Source organism: Nipponia nippon, unplaced genomic scaffold (assembly GCF_047370975.1).
Source record: "Nipponia nippon isolate SJK-2023a ecotype South Korea unplaced genomic scaffold, ASM4737097v1 scaffold_15, whole genome shotgun sequence".
NCBI lineage: Eukaryota > Metazoa > Chordata > Aves > Pelecaniformes > Threskiornithidae > Nipponia > Nipponia nippon.
Genome location: NW_028262331.1, coordinates 8,928,851 through 8,949,086, shown reverse-complemented (window position 1 = coordinate 8,949,086; position 20,236 = coordinate 8,928,851). Strand labels below are relative to the sequence as shown.

At 37.5% G+C, this 20,236-nt stretch overlaps 1 protein-coding gene across 21 annotated transcripts in view; it reads left to right on the top strand.

The window, feature by feature from the left end:
• BCAS3 (BCAS3 microtubule associated cell migration factor) overlaps positions 1-20,236 on the top strand; it is a 373,805-nt gene that overhangs the window by 53,049 nt on the left and 300,520 nt on the right. For all 21 annotated transcript variants that reach the window (XR_015703602.1, XM_087752408.1, XM_087752414.1 and 18 more), the window contains 4 exons: positions 1,114-1,221; positions 5,376-5,452; positions 18,169-18,245; positions 20,041-20,124. Coding sequence is in view for 20 of the 21 variants with exons in the window: in XM_087752408.1 (XP_087608534.1) it covers positions 1,114-1,221; positions 5,376-5,452; positions 18,169-18,245; positions 20,041-20,124 (346 nt within the window). In the remaining variant the exon portion in view is untranslated. The remainder of the gene's footprint in view (positions 1-1,113; positions 1,222-5,375; positions 5,453-18,168; positions 18,246-20,040; positions 20,125-20,236) is intronic.

Here is a 20,236-nt window from a genome sequence, read left to right as displayed (position 1 = left end):
AGCCTAGGTATGTGCCTAGAAAAATGTATATTTTGGGAAGAATTTCAGTAGGCAAAATGTCAAAACTTATTTTTTCTATTATTTCTTTGACAGTTGTATTGCTGCGCATATATTGTTTCTCGGCTGCATACTTATTGTATGTACCATTTTATTATCCCGAGGCATTTGAGGTAAACAGTTGGCGTTTGTACTCCAGTTCTCTAGAAAATTCTCAAGCAGCTTGAGCAGATCCAAAAGACAAGCAAGTGTTGTGTCAGGAATTGTGTTAAACTCTGTAAAATAAAACAGATATGGGCAAGGGGAAACACCCTCTTTTACCAATGCTTAGTATATGTTTGTACAGCTGGCAATTTGTGCTCCTTCATATTCGTTGACCTAGAAGTAGCCAACATTTTAATGCGTTCTTGGAGGGGAGAAAAGGTGTTATGGAAAAGAGCTGCCACATCAAAGCCTCTCCTCAGCTTGTAAAATGGTTTCCACCACTACCTTCCTCAGCCCTATCGGAACACTCAGCACTTTCTCCCTCTCAAAAGAAAGCAAGCCTTTTTATTAAGAAATGGCCTTAGAGTTTTATTTATATTAAAATGATAAAAGTGACACAAAGCAGTTGAAAAGATCTATATAGTTCAAACAAAAGTCCATCAGAAATGTAATGTAAATTCTGTGTAATGTGTCTCTATCAAATCAAGTCATATGATTCAGCTGTTGCACAGAGTGAAATAAGTACTCCCTTTAGGAAAGTGTTACTCTGCGGGGTATTTTTTTAAGTAACTAGAATGTAGTCTAAAACTTCGTGCCTATTAAATGGCTTGTATTTTGCTGGTCAGATCTGATGGTCCAAAGTCTTCTTTGTGACAAAGGAAACTAAGTGTTTGAATAATTGTTTGCACAGTACAGGTTCTTGACCACTGTGGTTATTGTAATTCAATTTTAATCACACCTTCCCTTAATGTAGGAGGCTTATATTGACCCTTTGTTCTCCAGCATTCTGCTCATACTGCTGGATTTTTCATTCAGCACGCTAAATAATATAGGGAGGCTGAAATAATTTTAAAATAATTTTACAAAAAAATCCTTTCCATTAAAATCTTTTTTTTTTTTAATTCCTTTTAGCACAAGCCCACCGTACTGCTGTGTGGACCTTTATTCATTGCGAACAGGAGAGATGGTCAAGTCCATACAGTTCAAAACTCCTATTTATGATCTACATTGCAATAAAAGGTAAGGATTTTTACTATACATTCTTTCTGGGTTAGGGCATGTAAAATTTCACTAATGAATACAATTTCTGGTGTTATGTGCTCCCTGACTTTATTATTTTGACTTTCCTGTAAGCATAGCTTTGGTTCTCCATTTCTCAAGTAATATTTCAGTTGGAGTACATATATGCTTCTCCAATGGCTTTCATTTAAAAAGTTCAAAACATTTTGCATCTGAAATCATTTAAGCTTTTCAGTTGTGATGAGGATGAGCAGGAATTGTTGGAATCCTCTGTCATCCACCTACAGATGGAGAAATGGGATCATCGAGAGTTTAAACAATATAGAGCACTATAGAGTTTATGTCTCTCTTCTTTTTGTTCCATTGTTCTGCCAGATATATTGCTTTCCTGCACATCCAAAAAAATCCTAGTGTGCATTCTGTGGTCTACAGAAAATAATGTTCCTGTGAGTCAAATAACAAAGCAGCATCTCTTAGTTGGGATAATATCACCTAACTGATAAGGCTGAGCATCAGGTTGAAAATACCTTGTTTCCATAGAATCATGAGTTCAAGTTTTTCTGAATTAACTTCAGATCTTCATCTCTCCAAGACAGACAAAACTGAACACCCTTGTAGTTTACTGCATCTTTTTAAGACAGAAGAGAAAACCCAGGATCCTTACGTGAGGATCTTGATTATCCCTTGGCATTCCTGATGAGAGAAGTCGGTGTGGTGACTTTGGTCAAAGTCCATGATTGTGCTGCTTACTTTAATGCTTCCTTCCACGTAGCTATTACTGTTATTAGTCATTGGATGTCTTGAGGTACCTTATGGAAGCTGTGGAATATGATTCCTGTGTTAGAGTGCTGAATGAAGAAATTGCTGCATTTCTTTGGCAATACGTATTTGTTTGCCAGAATCGATGGCCCTTCAAGTAAGGAAGGTGGCATAATAACACAAATCATTAAGAACAAAAAACATGAGAATGATAACGTTTTCTGTGCCTGTTTTGTATGGCAGTAGGTAGCATGCTTCCGTATGTGAAGACCATAAAGGAATATGAGCATGTATCAAAATCATGCAACTCAGGGAAGTTAGCAGCGTTGGAGATTGGATGGGGAAAAAATATAAGAAAAAATCCCCACCAACCCTAGAAGCCACAAAGGTTTTGCTAAACAGACATTTGTCTGTCATCGTACCATCAAAATCTAAACGTTAATGACTGCATCAAGTAGAAGATACAGAAGAAAAGTACTACTACTGAACAAATACCTTTAATACCACAACTAATCTAATAATGAGGAGAATATTTTGGTGGTGTAAATGTTTAAAGAAGTAAAGGATGGTAGTGGTTTTTTTTGTCCCCATCAATCTGCTTATTGTAGGATGTGGGTATGATTGTTATATCAAAAAATAGCTTCACCGAAGTAGTTGAGTTGGTGAGAGTTATGTGCCATGAATAGGTCACTGTTCCTTTAAAAGCTGTCAGGAGTTCAGTACTTATCTGTGCAACTGTCCCTTGAAAAACTTAAAGTTCCCTTGTGTACAGTGTGATGATAGTAAATCTTTCCAGTCTGGCCTCCTAGCAGAAGAAAAATCCAATTGTAAAAACAGTCAAAAGGCAAATCATCATTCAAAGTCTCTCCCAACGAAAAAGTCTTTCCAGGTGCTAATGTTTCTTTTCTTAAGTGGTAAAAATGGAAAAGCTACTTCAAAGCGGTGTGGCTGAATCCAGGGCAGTTGCTTTTCTGGAACGTATAAGATTCTGTTATTATCCAAGGAAAGCTCACTATTTCAGATTGAAAATGCATTAAATGTGGCCAAGTGCAGTGCTAATGGTGCGTTAACCGTACTAACCGACTAATGGAGTCCAAAATTTGAACTTAAAATAAAACTTGAGTTGCAGAAGAAGGGAAAACTGTTTATTATTTATGTATTTATACTCTAGAATCATTCATCTGGCAGGTTTCATTTATGCAGAAAGACAGTACATCTTCAAAGAGTGGGAAACAAAAATCTACAGGATTGGGAAATGTTACAATCAAATATACATAGGTTTCCTATATATACATTACACTTGCACATGCCTTCAAAGTCTTTCCATTATTCGTTGGTTAACTTTCTTTTAGGCCTTGTGGAAGAAGTTAGAATTGATACATTTTCTTGTGTTTTTCTCTCCTGCAGTTTAAGCAATTGGAAGAGATGTCGTTTAGCTAAAACTACTGTTTTGTCCAAAACTAATATTAATTTATATATGCAGAGTTTATAACTTTTAAAAATTGAGATTTATAAATCGGAAGGGGGTGGGCAAGCATCTTTTTCACAGTAAGAGAGCTACAAGCAAATAAGAAATCGTACATTAATTTCTTGTCTGACTTAACACATCTGAATCCCCTTTGCTGAGTTAAGTGTTCTGCCCTCATCTTTTGGCAAGTAAGCTGCTCAGTCTGAAAGTGTACGTGTGCTTCTCATTCTAGGTCTGCAAATCTGTGAATATGAAAGGCTTTTGTCTGAAAATGTCCCTTGATTTCTACCTTCTTGCCAAGAATCTGTGCTTCTCCTTGTTTCTAGATAGAGGCATGCTGATAAACAGGGCAGCACCAAAGTCCCAGGATGAGGTGTTATAAACCAAAGAGTCCTGAAAGAATTTGAGATGCAGAACAGCGCTTATTACTTTAATCAGCTTCTCTGTCAGACAAATAGAAAGTAGTTAGTGTTACCCCAGCCTGTTGAAAAGGCTTCGGGAGTCATCTTGGGAACTACAGATGCAATCTAAGTGTTTTGGCAAATGTGTTGGTAAAAATAATAGCAAAATCAAATAGCAGACACATAGATAAATCTAATAAAGCCTATTGGAGGAGCATTAGTGCAGTTTTGTAGGTGGAAATTGTGACTCAAAACGTATTTATGTATCTGACAACATCAGCAAGCATGTGGGTAAGGTATATATTTTGATTTTAGCATAGTCCTTCACCAAAGAGTCTTACAGGCATTGAGCTCTCGTGGGATAAGAAGGAGGTGTTCTTGTGGCTAAACAGTTAAAAATAGGGGAAAAAAGAGAGGAGTTAATGGCTGGTTTTCACACTGATGGGAGATAAGCATCGCTCTTTACCCAGGGATGTCTGTCGAGACTGATGTGATTCATCATCTTTTTAAACATTATTCTGTGCTGTAATATGCAATCATAATTGTCAGGTAAAGCATTAGGTGTGTATTTTAGTCATTGAGAGATGCGATTAATTTTTTGCCACATCATATCTTTACAATTAAAACTATTAGAACAGCATTTAATAATGCTCCATATTGTCAGCTAATTAAAAAAATACTGTCTCGTATTCTTCCTAACGAGAAAATAATCAGATTCTTCATTAATTATGTCATATTGCTAAATGTTCCAGATAGCTGGTAGATTTTATCTGTTCCTTTGTCGGCTTCCCAGGTCATTCTTTCATTTCCAGAGTTTAAGAACTTGGTTTTAGGAAGTCATCAATGTGGAAGACGTATCCTAGGTATAAAGCTGTCAGGATGCTTGACTTTCCAAATTTGGCCTCTATTAATTTAAACTGCACAGTGTTTCATGCACAGTTATCATGTGGCTTTTCTTCTGTTACTTTGTTTCAAATAATGAACAGGTATTTTGCCATAAGAGTGTGTGTGTGTACAAGTGAATACATAAACGTACACCTGTAACATTGCTAATTGACACAAATCCTGCTTCTCTCAACTGTATTTGTGTGCTGATGTTCTTGGTATGAAAAAAAACCTGCTTTTAGTAAATACGATGGTTTAATAAAATTGCAGTGAGATGGGCAATGGGATTATTTCAAATTTAGCTTGTGTTCTACCGATTGTTGATTTGATTGTTATTTGAGTCACTGAAAGTAATTCAGGATCCTTGCAATTCCATTCTTTCTTTTTAATGGAGCTTTTACTGCAGGAGGTATATCATAAATATGCTGTGTTGTTCTGTATCAGATCTGTGTACTTCCTGAAACGAAGGTTATGTGGTTGGGATGAGAGAGAATCCTCAATAACTGCCATGGATTGGTAACCTGGCAGTTTATCACTGTAGAATTTATATTGATGCTTTTGAAATAATTACATTTAGATATTGAATCTTTAAACCAATGCATTTAATGTTTAAAGCACACGTTTCATTTCTGTGTTTTCAGGATACTTGTTGTAGTTCTGCAAGAGAAAATTGCCGCCTTTGACAGCTGTACTTTCACCAAAAAATTCTTCGTTACAAGTATGTATAATAACTGGGTTCAGTCTTTTTGCTCTAGTGGTGGAGTGAGATAAAACAGATTTTTTTTTTGTTTGTTTTTATTTCTGAATCCTCAAAGCAGCCCCATGACTTCATTTGGAGTTTCAGGAAATCTGATGCTTCAAAAAAAAAAAATCCAAGTGTTACTTTGGCTCTTTTGCGTATTTATTGTTGCTGTAACTAATTTCTCGCTGTTGTGAAGAGCACCTACGCTGACATCCATAGGTAGCTGAAAAATTCTTTTGTTCATTTTGCACAAATATGTGCAAAAGTTTCAAATTTTGAGTTTCAGGTTGTACACATAAGCAGCAGTTTGAAAACACATTGACAGCGACCTGCCCGCTTTTCATTTTTTGTTGTTCCTGAGGCCCGGGTACATTGTGTGTTTTTTATTGTGTCCTTGCTTTAGCAGGCCCCAAAGCTCAAGCAGGTCAGTGAAGTGTTGTAGTAGAAAAACCGTACGCAGCTACGGGGCTGCAGGTGCTTTTACGTATTCCTTGAGCATGAAGGAGCTGTTTGCTCGGACTCCCCTTTATCCCTCTGTACCCTACGACGTGCCTCTCAGTAGGAGGCAATTGACTGTAATGGGTAAGGTGCTCTCCAAAGCTGTTCCTCTACTGTAAGTGTCCCTTTGCTGCCTCAACAGCTGTAACACAGTAATTGATGTGTTAGTAGAGAAAAATTGTAGGTTTTCTACTGCTTGTGCTCTGCTCTGTCACTGGATGTGGTTAGGATTAGGATGGCATTTACCTGCTCCCGAGACTGTGTGTCTTGTAGTGCTGAGCACCAAGAAAGTATTCACCCCAGGAAAAAATGAAAATTCTGGTTTTTTTCAAGCAGTTAGTGACCAGTCCTACTGTTTATCTATTAGAATAGCCTCTTAAAATCTGTAGATTACTGAGGGATCATAAGTTACTTTGGACGGGTCAGAGTTTTATAGTTAAAAAGGAGAGTCTGAAGTTTTCTGGATGTATTTTCAGTCACAATTGGAAAAGTTCTAAATTATCTCTTTATTATCTGTGTATTTAAAGAAAAATCTAGTTCGGAGAAGCTGTTTCTTGTAAAACTTTGAAGAAAAGCAGCTTTATGCAGTAATATTAAAGTTGCCAATAGGTGTCAGTTTCTTCCTATACATGGATGCAAGATCCTAGGAATAGGAATCTGCTGGGGTTCAGTGAAGAGAGCCAAATGGGGAAAGACTTGTTTGTGGCCTTCTATTCCTCACTCCTACTTTTTATTCCACCAATGAGAATCAGGGTACAAGCCCTGCTTTATTTTCGATCAAAAATAAAAAAACCTCAATTACATGTGTATTTTTACAATTCTTGCGCTTTTCTAATTCCAGTTATTGTTTGGTTTTTGTTGTTGTTTGTTTGTTTGTTTTTTTCCCAAAAAGATCCTGCAATTTGTTTTTAAAAATTAATCCACTGAACTGTATGTTGAGGAACAGGGATATCCTGTTCCTAACCATAACTTTCTATCTGGAGTGCATTTTTGTGAAACAGCGGTGGAATTGAAAGAGGATAAAATAAAACTTTTGTCGATATTTAGCAAATTATTCGAAAACCCAAACTCCTGAAATGTCACTATTCACAGTCTATTTCTCCAGCTGTGCTGTGTTTTTAATACGCGAAACTCAAGATGTTCTCAAACTTTGTGCTCGTTCTGGCGTCCCAAGGCTCGGTTAACGATGCCCCTCACTCTCTACTGGGCACTTGGGAAAGCTGCGGGACCCAGCAAGCAGCTGGAGCTGCTGTCCACCGCAGCCCTTCCCCTGTCGCCACCCCAGCTTGCCTGTGGCCAGTGACGGGTGTGACTGGGCAAACAGACGTGTGCTTTTTTCCTGGATGAATGGGTTTCTTGGACCTGTGCTGGTGACTAGTTGTCCTGAGGATTTTGAACCTTAGTTGTTTCACTTAATAACTAATGCTATCAAGCGGGTGTTATGCCTGGTATGTTGAAGGCTGCAGTAAAGCTTTTGTCTAAGCTTTCAGATTTCACGTGTGCTGAAATTTCTTCAACCTAGGAGTGTATCTTTAAAGACTTAAGTTACTCTGACATGTTTGAAATTAGATGTAAATGAGCTACCTAGTTACCTGCGTAGATTTTTGATGGTCAGCTAACTGACGAGCAACTGGGCTCTTGCTGTGCTGCGCTTTTTTTTTTTTTTTTTTAAGATTTAGGAAAGGGCAGTGTCAGTTTAAATTGGAAAAGCAGAAATCCCTGAAAAGGAAGCTTGGCAAAAGGTCTTATAGGCCTCTTTGTTTGCATGATTGGAGCATCCCTGCTCTGCAGGACAGTCAGCCGGTGTCCCGACTGGATCCATCTTGATGCACCTCAGCTGGACAGCGGCAGTAAGAATGTCGCTGACTGCCCAGAGAATTTTTCGTCATGAAGAAGATTCTCAGCTGTGTTATCTGACTGCTTTTGGTCAGAAGCAATTGCATAAAAGGTCAAAAATATTAAATGAGGATCACTAGCTCTTTGAAGACATTTCTGTTACTGTGTGAACCACTGTGTAGAAAAAAGAAAATCTTTTTTTCAAGAAGATTTGGTGATGATGTGGAAATCACATCTTCCGTCCATACCAGCTAAGTGGCGCGGGAGCCTTAGAACCCTCATTGAGACAGCTACAAAGGAAACATAATTAAGCAGAAGCTCTCGTCCATTTTCTTGACTATTTATACATAGAAATTAAATGCAGAATGTACAATTAAAAACAGTGTCAGGAATTCTGAAGTTTGGTGTTCCTCAGAAATGCTAATGCAGCTGCGTTGCATATGAGTAGTATTTGTCTTTCTGTTTTTGTTTTTGTGGTTGAATGTGTAGCTTAATATATTGTTGTAATAAATATACCATAAAATATTCAGGATGTAGAACATGGTCAAGTTCGTGCTGCTGTTGGAACATTTAGCTCCCGCATTTCCTGATTTTTTTCTTGAGCAAATTTGACATAGTACGAATATTTATTTTTTTTTTTTTTTACCCCTGCATGTGATTAGATGGAAATGTGCTGATTTGACTTGAATGGCAGAGAGCCAGCACATTTTATTTGTGCCTTTTGTAAGAAAACCTCAGTGTACAGGTGCTCCAGTCTTGGTGTGTGAATTTAAGACAGGTGCTTAAAGTTGAAGGGAAAACATACTGTAGATGTTGTAGAGAAATTACCAGGACATCCTATAATCTACCCTGTGTGGTATTCTTATTTTTAAATGCCTGCTAAGGAAAGGCATAGCATCAGTCTGCAAAGAACTCATGGCAGTAACTTCCATGCAGCACGCTGTTCGCCACTGTGCTCACGCTTGGAGCCAACTCCATTTCGTTAAGACAGGACTTGCATCAAGGGGAAGATAAAGCCAAACAGTAATTTCGCATCCTGCACTGTTTTAAGTGCTCACGTGGCCAAACTGAAAAAAAAAATTAATTTGATGCTTATAACAAGAATGTGTTTCCTTTGGTAGTTGTGAATGTCAAGGTGTGGCTTTTAAATAGATTTTTAAATAGTTAAGAGTTTTATTGCGGTTCACTTAAGATTTCCTTCAGAGCCTTTTTCTGAATACTGCACATGACTGAACGATCAGAAATGAAAGTGATGTACAGGCTTTTTTTCCCCCTACTTTGCTCTAAACAATAGATGCAGAAAAGCTGAATTTCATTGATTTCTATTACATCAGTGCGCCCTCAACCCTTCTCCAAAAATGCTTACTTAGTGGAACATTGATGATTATGAATATGGCCTGATGGATACTTTCTGCTCTGTAAAGAATATCCTTCCCACCCCCTGGGCCCTAAGTAAAGATTATCACAGATAACATCATGCATGTGGCATCATCTTTGTGTCCGATAACTAGTGCCTGCTCAGTTTCTCTGGCCCTTCCACTCCTCATATTGATATATTCTCCATCCGTTATTCTCTAGGGATGAAGACAGTTATTGCAGCCATTAGCTGGCACCACATTTCTATTGATGCTGTACAGCTAGAGCCTTAAGAGGTAATTTTCCAGATTTTAGTCAGAGTACTTTATTGTATATAAAGTCTCAAAAGACTTGCCTAACCACAAGCCAAAAATTATTCAGTATATGTTAAATGCCCCCCACCTGCACCTCTCAAAATAAATATAAAAAACCGAAACCAAACGGTGTTTGATACTCTAATTTGCAATTTGGATGGGGTATTCCTATTTTCACTGACATTCACATGCAAGAAATAATATGGTGGTTTCAGTTTGTCACAGGTCTGATCTGGAAATCATCTAGGCTTTTTTTGTCTGTTTTTGTTAGCTTTGTTAGAATTCCTTTTCCCTGATCGGCACACAGGGAGCAGTTTGATCTCTTTGCTTTGAAGTAAAAACACTGGATGTCTTATGAAAAGGTTTAATGCCCGAAGAGTTACATTCTTCAAGGAGTTCTGTTTGTACGTTTCCCTTCTCAGCTGCGATCAGCGAGTGGCATTTCTCCTGGTATCCCACATGGTATAATAATTGATAGGATTCCTGTGTCTGTGGAGGGAGACTCTTCAGTTTAGATCGAAAGTCCTTAAGGCAGGTGGGAAGCGAGCTCCTGTTTCACAGTGTTTTCTTGATCAGTGAAGAGAAGCCAAGTATGTTCCTGTGAATTGTATATAAGCAGGTTTTATTTTTATACACACACATATATATAAACACACTCCCCTTCATGTAATTCCTAACTGCGTTCACTGAGAAATGATTTGATCTTGCTTTTACTTTAACAGTGTTGTTTATAAGAACATTTTTTCCTGAATGTGGGAATCAGCGTGTCACTATTACAGGATAATATTGAAATACTTTTTGAAAAGGTCTTTGGGACACCGTGGTAGATTCACGGAAACGAACGTCTTTGTTGCTTACAGGGCGTTTTGCTATATTGCAGGAAAGTGTAAATACAACAGAAAAATTGCATAAAGACAGAAGCAAGGCATTGGTACCCAAGATGTATATCTAAAGTATCTCCTGGGTTTGACAGTTTTAAAAATTATATGTAGAAGAGAAAATGCTGTTTGTTTCTGTGTGAGTTATTTTTATCTAAAGCACCTAAATCGTTAATGCTAAAGGCCAAAACAAAGCCATCTTACTGACATTGTCCTGTACAGGAACAACAGCCTCTATAGTAACATTATTATTTATCGCTGTCCGATTCTCTGAACAAAAAAAGAAAGTAAACCCGAGATTAAAATATAGTTTGTTCTGAAATCAGTCAAATTTGTGCTAAATTAACCAAGCCCAATAAACATTGAAGGCCACAGATATTTTTAGTAAAAAGTCTGGCATTGCTGTTAGACCTATAGAGTAACAGTAAAATACTTAAAACTGCCGTGATAGAATTGACAGGGAAAGGAGGTCTCTGTAGTAATAATAGTAGTAGTTGTAATAATAATAATAATAGAAACAATAATAGCTATAATAATAATAATAATGATCATAAATAAAATCTGTGGTCCTTCCCCAAGCTTGGGTGAGGGAATTCTGTTCTTCCGATCCAGGATAGCACAAAATGTGACTTATTGCAGGGCTGGGTCTGTTGTGAACGTGACGTGTGTTACGGATATTGTCCTGCAAAGGCGGGTGGTGATGGTATCTGTAGCATTTGTGGCTTTACTTTTTCACTTCATTTCTAGATGGGGTTTTTTTTTAGCGTTTGGATAGTGATAATGCCGCTATGATTGAAAAAAGAAAAAAGAAAAAGAGCCTGGATGGCGAGCATGATTTCACAGGAGGGTGCGTCCTGCTGGTTTGCTCTTTTGCTCAGTTTTTATGGGTGATACTGAAACAGAAGGAAGTACAAGAACAATAGAAGAGTTTTGGAACATTTGTGACAGTGTGAGAGCAATAACATTTACATAGGGCCTTTCATCTAGAAGGAACCCAGAGGAATTTATAAACAATATTACTTTATACAGTTTATAAACAAATAAATTTGGTTTGCTTGGTGATGCTTAAAAAAAAAAAAGCCCAAACAAAAAATATTAGATAAAACAACTTATATGATTTGTTTTCCTTGGAATAAATAATGCTTTTGCAACAACAGTATCACCCTACCCGTTATTTATTGTATATACCCTTTCTGTGCTCCCTGTCATGGATCTGATTTCTGGCTGCTTTGGCTTGCAAGACTTAGGAATGTAGTTTTGTAATTTCATTACTTTAGAGCGCTGGATATTTCGTAAGATCTAGAAAAAAATTACTAATTGATTATAAGCTACATCCAGTGACTGAAAAGTAGCATAGCTTTAGTGGGTTATTGTAGCTATTTATTTAAAAATACACAATACCACTGCTTCACAGATTTTTAAAGATTTTTATCTGGCAAACATCGGATGATTAAAGGCAAATAATCTTTGTTGAAAAGAGTTACGCATTTTGGAATTTGCTCAGAAAACTGTGGTTAAAAACACTATACACTTCAGATGACGTATGTCATCTTCAATGAACCTCTCCACACACTGAAACAGAAAAATCTTTGTTTATCCAGTAATCTGCTTTCTCAGCAAGGTTTCACTTACTCCGTTTTGCCTTAGGAGGCAGGTTAGCCTTGGGGATCTCCGCACTGACCAGCGTTCCTTGTGTTTGCTGACTGTATCCTATCCCGATGCCATATTCATTATACTCGAAGGAGATGCAATGTCTCCCATGGTTTGGGATTAGAGACGGAATCCCACAAAGATTTTATAATAGTACTGCCCATACCCACATATTGTATAAATGCTCACACAGAGAAGTAGCTTGAAGTAAAATGGGACAACACTAGCATGCATTCCTCACAGATACAAGGTGTGGAATATTCATTTAAAAAAAAAAAATGTTACGGTAATTATGAGGATAAATCTTATAACTGACACCAAAAAAGGATGAGTTACTTATCGGTGCAGAGGAAATCAGAGAGAACTGGGGAAGAGAAAGCAGTGAAAATTATGGAAAAAGGAAGTTTTCCTATTAAACTGACAGGAAAAAAAAAAGAAAAAGAAAAAATGGTTTTCATTAAAAAGTAAAAACAAAGTCAAGATAGAGGGGATGAAAGCCTGGCAAATATCACAAACAGATTTTTTTTTTTTTATTTCTTTTATTTCTTTTTCTGGACTATAAAAATAAGTGTAGAGAATAAGAGTTCTTACAATATGCCGTGAAATTAAAAAACAACTGGTAGTGTCTTAAGATAAGCGTGTTGGGATGTATTTGAAGAAAAGCAATGTTCTGGATGCTTCTGATTTGGCTTTTTCATTCCCTTTTAGCTTTATTCATTCGCACATTAATTTGCAACAGTTTACCGCATGTCATTTTACAATGCGTTTTAGCGAGGTCCGAGAAGGATATACAGCTGTACTCTGGGTAAGGAGCCATATTCAGTTGCGAGTACCTCGTTATGTAAACTGAAAATAAGTTCTGACTTAGCTCAGACAAGTTCTGACTGTTAGCGTCAGATTTTTCTAGAGAGAAACACTGGCTTCTAGTGTATATTTAGGTCTGAATACTTTACCATGATAAGATCGTCTTTAGCTCTTCATTAATGGAGCCATTCAGGCTGTGTAGGATGTTTCTGAAGAAGGACCAAGCGAAAAAAATTACAGCCTTAACTACAATCATGCTCACTTCTGGGGGAAAATTGTTACTAAAGTACTGGTCCTCCACCTCCATTGCAGATTTTTTTTAAACGGGTCATGTTGGTATGTATTATATTTAGTATATATGCAGAGTCCCTTAGAGCACGTACATGATCCATACGTCATGAATGAGAAGGGCACATATATAGAGCACATCTGAAGATACTGACTGGACTCGTAGCAGTATCATGGGTAACAGAAGTGCACACCTCTGGTCTTCCTGAAGAACGGAGCTGTCGAAAGCTTAGATGTCTCTAGACTTTTAATTGCCTCTGGGGTTCCAAAGCGTGCTTGGATGTGAAGTACCAAACTGCCAAGTTTTTATGGATATCGGGAATCCCTGCAGTGCTTAGCCCCAACTCTCCATCCCATACTGGGCTTTTGAGTTAATATATACTGATATATGCGTGCGTATATATATGTGTCTTTTTTTTAAGCTTTTTTTTTTCATGAAAAAGCTATGGAGCTTGATGAAGAGCTGCCCCAATAGAAATGGTTCAAGTTTTCATTCTGGCATGTTTTGTGATTTATTGGCTTAATCTGTTATAGCTGACATGACTTTTAATGGCCCTGTTCCTCTTAACAGTGTTTTCCCAATGCGCTGTTTGTTTAAAAGCTAAGTGGGAGGAGAGGAATGTGTTGCTTTTCTCTTCTTGGCTGCTGTCTGTGTATTCACACTGCCATTATTGAAGCTAGAAGATGAGCTTTTCAAAAACAGTTTAAGAAAAGGACTGGAGCCTTGGTTTTCTGTAGGAGCACAGATCAATGGAAAGATTCAGAGTCAGAGAAGTTCATATTTGTGCGAGTTTTCAGAATGAGTAGAGGAGGTGATTTCCTTTATTATGGGCATATGGATATGAATCTCCAAAGGGTGGTAGAGATTTTCTTAAAAGTAATTGAAAAATAATGTAAAATAAACATGCCTTCTCTTTGCTCGCTCATTAAGCAAACATTTGTATAGCTCTTTGGAGAACTTCTAAGTAACTTCTAGGATTCCTGTATTCTCAATAAAACCAAATGCATAAAGTCAGCACAGCAGCAAGAAAACTAAAACCATCTTTGAATCCAAATATTCACAAACTATATGCTTATTTCAGATTATAATTTTATAACTCATTTAATTAAAAAAAAAAAAAAAGATGGGAAGAAACTGAAAAATTGTAATGCTAAAGAATTTACCTATGGTACCATTTGGATATAGGTAAAACTTGCACCTTGGAAATGGGAAGACCAAGGCGCAGAATATGAGGTAGCAGGGCGCTGCCTGCGAGATCCTCGGCTGTCAGCCAGGTCCCTGTTCGAGGGAGCCGGGAGCCCCTTTCTTATGCATCAGTGTCGCTTAGGCCAGCGCCGGCTGGCGTGCTTGGGTGTAGGAACTTAATCAAGTGAGCAGAAAAACTTGCACTTTAATTCAGGCTTTCAAAATAGTATTTTTCTACTTTTGCCTTTTCACAGCTTTAGTGTGTTTCCTCTGTGTGTCATTATAAAGCACAGAGGGAGAGAGTAACCGTGTACCTAAAAGCATTTTAAATACTTTACAGTAGGTTTTCACCTATATTTTTGTGGAGGATAGACCCAGTAAAGCTTATTCTAAGATCAGATGTTTTTTAGTACTTGCTTGATTTGCTGTACTTTTGGAAGGACTTTCCCCGAGTGATCTTTTCTTGGATGACCTCCCCATACTGTCATTAAAACTTGGAAACTTTGGTCTTCTTGACAGTTAGTTCTGCATTCTCATTATGTTCATTCCTATTGTAAACATGCTAAAATTGCTGCTGTTGTTGCTTAGAATGGATTTTTCCTCAGTTGTTTTGAAGTTTAGTAGAAATAGAAGTTAATCTTTAAGAGAGTGAGGCTGGTAACGATTGGATGGCCGAGCTTGACAGGTCACGCTGTGTCTGTCTTTTCATTTGCCTAGTAGATGATGTTCTGCTGACTCCAACTGTTTTTTTGGAAAGCAGAAAAACAATTTGCTTTTCCTTCCCATAAAGTATAACCCTTTGTTTATCCTTGTACTGCTGCAAGTTTCCAAAATGCAGAGACTTGCAAAGAAAAGAAAGGGAGGAAATAGCTCTTTTTTTATGCTGTTTTTCGTATCGGAGAGTAGAGTCTAGTACCGAGTTGAATTGTTGACCTCTGTGGAGGTTATTATTAGCATTGGCTGATTTGTGTGTGGAGCTGTGTCCGACTGACTGAGTCCAGTTCGTGGCAGAAATTGCCTGCAGTGGGTTTGGTGAAGGCATTTGCAGCTTTTCCGAAATAACTTTACACTTTGATTAATTTTTTATTTGAAGAATAATACCTTTTGCAGCTCTTCATTTACTTCAGTTCACTGAAGTAATTGAGAACAGTTCCCTTTTCCAAGCAAGCCGTTTCTGTTTGCTCCGAGTTGTTGGATTGCTTGCGTTTGCCATTACAGTGCATCTGGTGGCTGATCCTCCTTTTGCTTTCTGCTGCAAGGATGCTACGAGGTGCTTGCAGAGTTTGGGAAATGCAAGTGACTCATTCTAAAGTCACTGTAGAGATTTATATGATGAGGGCTATCATCTGACAGCTTTTAATGATATATTTTATACATAAAAGGGAAGAAAAATAAATAAAGTTTGGGGGACCTGAATGTCTTTACTGACCCAGGGAAGAATTGCCGAAGCAGAAGTCAGCATTAAAACCTTACTGGTCCTGACCTATAATGTCATCGGAAGAACACGTTTGTATTTACAACCTAGGGTTGTATTTACAACCTTTTTTTGCTTGCTTTGGTCCTTAAGAGGCTCTGGCTACCCACATTTTATGCACTTCTGGAATGCAATAACAATTGTGGCATCATCTCTTCAGAATTCGTTTTCCTTCCTGAGATCAAGGCAGTGATAAGGCCTTACAAAATACTCACTTGGTTTTGCTTTCCTGGCCTGAGATGGATTTAATTGGATGAATTGCTGCTTTTCTCCTTCCATTGCTTTATGACCTTTCAAATAGCTTGCTATGATCTTTCGAATTTTGCAATACTCTCACTGCTCTTCTCTAAAAAATGAAATAAGGAGCTGTTTATCGTAGACGGCATGAACAGTATAGCAGCTCTTTCTGCACGTGCCCAACAAAATGCCATCAAATGTGTCCTGTCAAATGTCAGTTTAAGCTTACACCTACGTGCTATAGTTAACACCCTCCCACACACCTTTTTCACCATTTTGCAAGCCTTGAGAATAATGCCGTTAAACTTTTAAAACTCTGTTGTCCTCACTAAATGTTGTGGACAATTTGGGCCCTGTTGGAAAAGACTGATATTTGCAAAAAGAAGGTGGCGAATAGGTTTGCTTTTTCTCACTGTGGCCGGCAGATCAGTATCCAAGAGTCCGACACAAGAGACTTTGGGGAAATAGAAGCTTAGCTAGCTGTATCTCTTTTTTTTTTTTTTTTTTTTTTAAGTATGTTGCTTCTCAGAATGCAGTGTAGGATTTTATGCAATAAATTGCAGTTGTTGGTTATATGTGTTCTAAAGTGCTGTTTGCCTGATCTCAGTGCTCCTTATGCCTGTGAGACAGGATCAGCTAACCAGGGCTCCTTTAAATGAGACACACATGTCTGTAAGTTTTTAAACATTTTGTTTCTTGGCCAACCAGTGAGAGAGTATGAATTACTAAATTGTCTATATTAGCCTAAGTACTGATGAAAACAGAGATTAACCATTTGCTTGATAGTTTCCTCCTTCCCCCCATATACAATATTTCTTTTTTATATATATATGTTCTAGTGTACCAGAACAGATTTAAGTCTAGTAAGCAGCGTTATGTACGTGGCTGAAGGCCTTAGTTTACTAGCCTAAATTTGAACAGTCAAGCTCAAATCTTATTATCAGGGCTCTAATCAGTAAACAGTTTTGTGGCTTCATCCCTCTGACTTCAGTATCTGAACTTTCAGACTCTTACCTTGACAAAGGATCCCACTGAAGTCAGCCTGCTGGAACCCCGCAGCACCGACGTTTACAGTGTCAGGGCTAGAATACTAACGTTCAGATACATCAGTAAGATTTGAGCGCTAAATACAGGCAAGGGTTACAGGTTGATGTAGAAAGAGCAGCCGTCCACCCGAAAGAGCTTCATCTAAAATGATGAAAAACAAAGGAGGGGAAACAGGACGTGGAAACAGGACAGTAATAGCAATTAGGATGAGGGTCACCGTGCTACTTTTAATTGTAGGTCACTTAAGTTTTCATTTATGTTTAAGCATTATCTAATTGTTTTCAATAATTTAAAATTCTGTATTTTTAACTTTAAGGGTTGATAGTGTGATATTCTTGGCTGTTGTTTAGGGGGGGATTTTTGGTTTGTTTTGTTTTTTTGGTTTTTAACTCAGACTTTATATATTAAATTGCATTTAACACGGGCCTGATTAATTTTAAGCCTTGCCATATTTTTGTTCACAGCTATTTTCAGTGACTTTCTGTTATAGGTATTTTTACCTTTTAATCCTCAGGAATAGTTCTCTATTTTATGTTCATCTTTATGTGTGCGTATATGTATTTTTAATGATAATATAAAGGTAACGAAAAGCAGATGAACAATGGAAAATTTGCCACTGATTTTAGAGGAATTCCAAATCCACTCACTGTGTAAAGTTAAGTGTGTGCAACAGTATTTTGAGAGGCTAAGGGCTTGTATATAGAATTATTAAAAACAAAAGCAAAAGCACATTATGCCCTTTCGTACCACAAAAATCTAGAGGAGATTGAAGCTAACTGAAACTGTTGACCAATAGAAAGACATCAATCAAGTAAAATTAATTGAAATGTGAAGATACAGAACCAATCCAATCAAACTTCTAAATATCCCCCTCCCCCCACTGTATCAAAATGGCATTAAAAATGCAAACATAAGGAGAAATGAGTATTTACACATAATTAACTGTTCAAAATACCTCATCTAACCACAGTCTTATCTTTAGGAACAAAAATGCAAGCATTTACTGAGCGATATTAGTAATTGAAAGGTTTCTGTTTAGACTTCTTGTTTTCTTGGCAATAAATAAAATTCTTTGTAAGAAGTCATTAAGATATTTCTTAATGTTGCCTTTTAAAACTTTTCAGGCTGCTATCCTTGTCCAGGGCCAAACATGAATCCTATTGCTCTTGGAAGCCGTTGGCTTGCTTATGCAGAAAATAAGGTAAGGAAAGGTTTCATTTCAAAAAATATTTTTCTTTGTTTCTAGATTTCATTCTAGCTTTGGTATATATAGGGGGGCAAAAAAAGAAAAGAAAAAGTCTCAGAAAAAAGGTACGTGTGAAAAAGATGATCTGTAAGAGGACTTGCATAATGATGACGGACATAATCTTTGACCTGCACTGGTTGTGCTTTGGTATTCATGTATGTCATATCTTTACTCTGCACATTTGATTTAAGCTCATGAACTTGGAAGGCATAAATATGTAAGTAGCGTAGGCAGAGAAGACGGCTATCAACGTGTGTTTTCAGTGAGGTCACTCAGTAATCAACCCATTTTGCATTTTAAAAGTTTAAAGCAGTTAATTATAGACGCTCCTGAAAGGCAGGCAAGTGAGGATTCCTAAGTTCTATTTGGGGAAGCTGAGCCTGGACAGAGCCAGTGGGTTTGTCTGAAACAACACAGCGATGCACTTTGTCGATTAGGAAGTAGCATTAAAATGCCCACTTTTTAACATCTTTGCTGGAAATGTTAGGCTCCCGGAAGAAAATGAAAATGTTGAAATAACTTTTCTTATTTCTAGAGGCAAAAGAAAACAGATCCCAAGCAAAAAAAATTGCCACTCTTTTTACCCAGTCCTAAGCCAGAGAAGTGATTGTGTATTTAAAGCTTGAAGTGTTTGAAAACTTTAAATTCAGCTTCTAATGCCTTATTTTTACTTCAAAGCAGATGTTTTTTCTCCCTTCCACCTGTGACTGGAATAGCTGTTTCTAGAGCTGAACCAGAAATTATCAGAGAGGGAGACTTCAGAAATTTATTTGTTGTTAGACCTTTTCAAGCACAACTGATTTCTCTCCAGATTCAGGCCTGCCTTTCCTTTAGTGCCACGCCTATGTGGTTTTGTAAAACTTAACCAGTCAGCCTGGGATTCAAAAAATACTGCTGCCAAAAGTATAAGCCACTGATCAGCAAAAGAATTATATCACAAAAGGAATTTAAATGGCTTGTGTGTTCCCAGGTATATTCACTGTGGGCTTCCCCTTTCTCCCTAGTTCAACTGTTTTTATTTAGATACTTAAATATAAGCAGGAAAGGAAAGCCTGTAGAAACTAATACATCTTACAGTGATTTTTAATTTTCTTTTGGCTAAACCAGTTAAACAGGCCACGTGTTCTGTGTGCAAGCAACAAATATCTACAGTTTTTTGCTGTTTTATTTAGTCAGAAGCACAGATTCTATTGTTAGTAAGTGTTCAAAGGCAAAACCTGCTTTTGTAGGTTGATGGCAGGTAGAAGAGTCTTGTTTTGATTTATTAATTTTGAAGGAAGGCAATATAGAGTAAACCCCATGTACATTCCTTTAATCTATTAAACGTAAAGTTTAAAGTAGCTCTTTTCCTTTGTCATTTCTTTGCTTGCTAGTCATAAAAAGAAGGGGAAAGCCACACTCGGATTCTTAGAATGTCTGATATTTAATGTTACATATACATGGCTAAAGCTTTTGATTATATTTATTTAAATTTATTTGTGGTATTGCTGCCAGACCAAAAATCCCACCATTTCAAAGTTTATGAATTCTTAGTGACTACTCATCTTGTAATTGAAAACTGGAGTTGAGTAAGCGACAGTCTGGGTGGCACCCAGAAGATTATAAAAAGGGGTTAAGTGTCTCAGCAGGGCTTTTTGCTATTTGTAGGAAAAAACACACCACTGTACATGATAAATAAGAGCTACGGTAATGGGTTATGGGTTTGTGTAGTTTAATAGTAGTTACTTGGTCGCTGTCTGTCTTCTTGTAGCTGATCCGATGCCATCAATCCCGTGGTGGAGCCTGTGGAGACAACATTCAGTCTTACACTGCCACAGTCATTAGTGCTGCCAAAGTGAGTACATCATCTGCTGCTGGGAGAGGTTATCATGTAAGATAATTATTAGGTTTCCCTGCTGAATTGTACTGTGTGTCATCGCCCTCCCCCCCATTCACAAAAGAGGAAA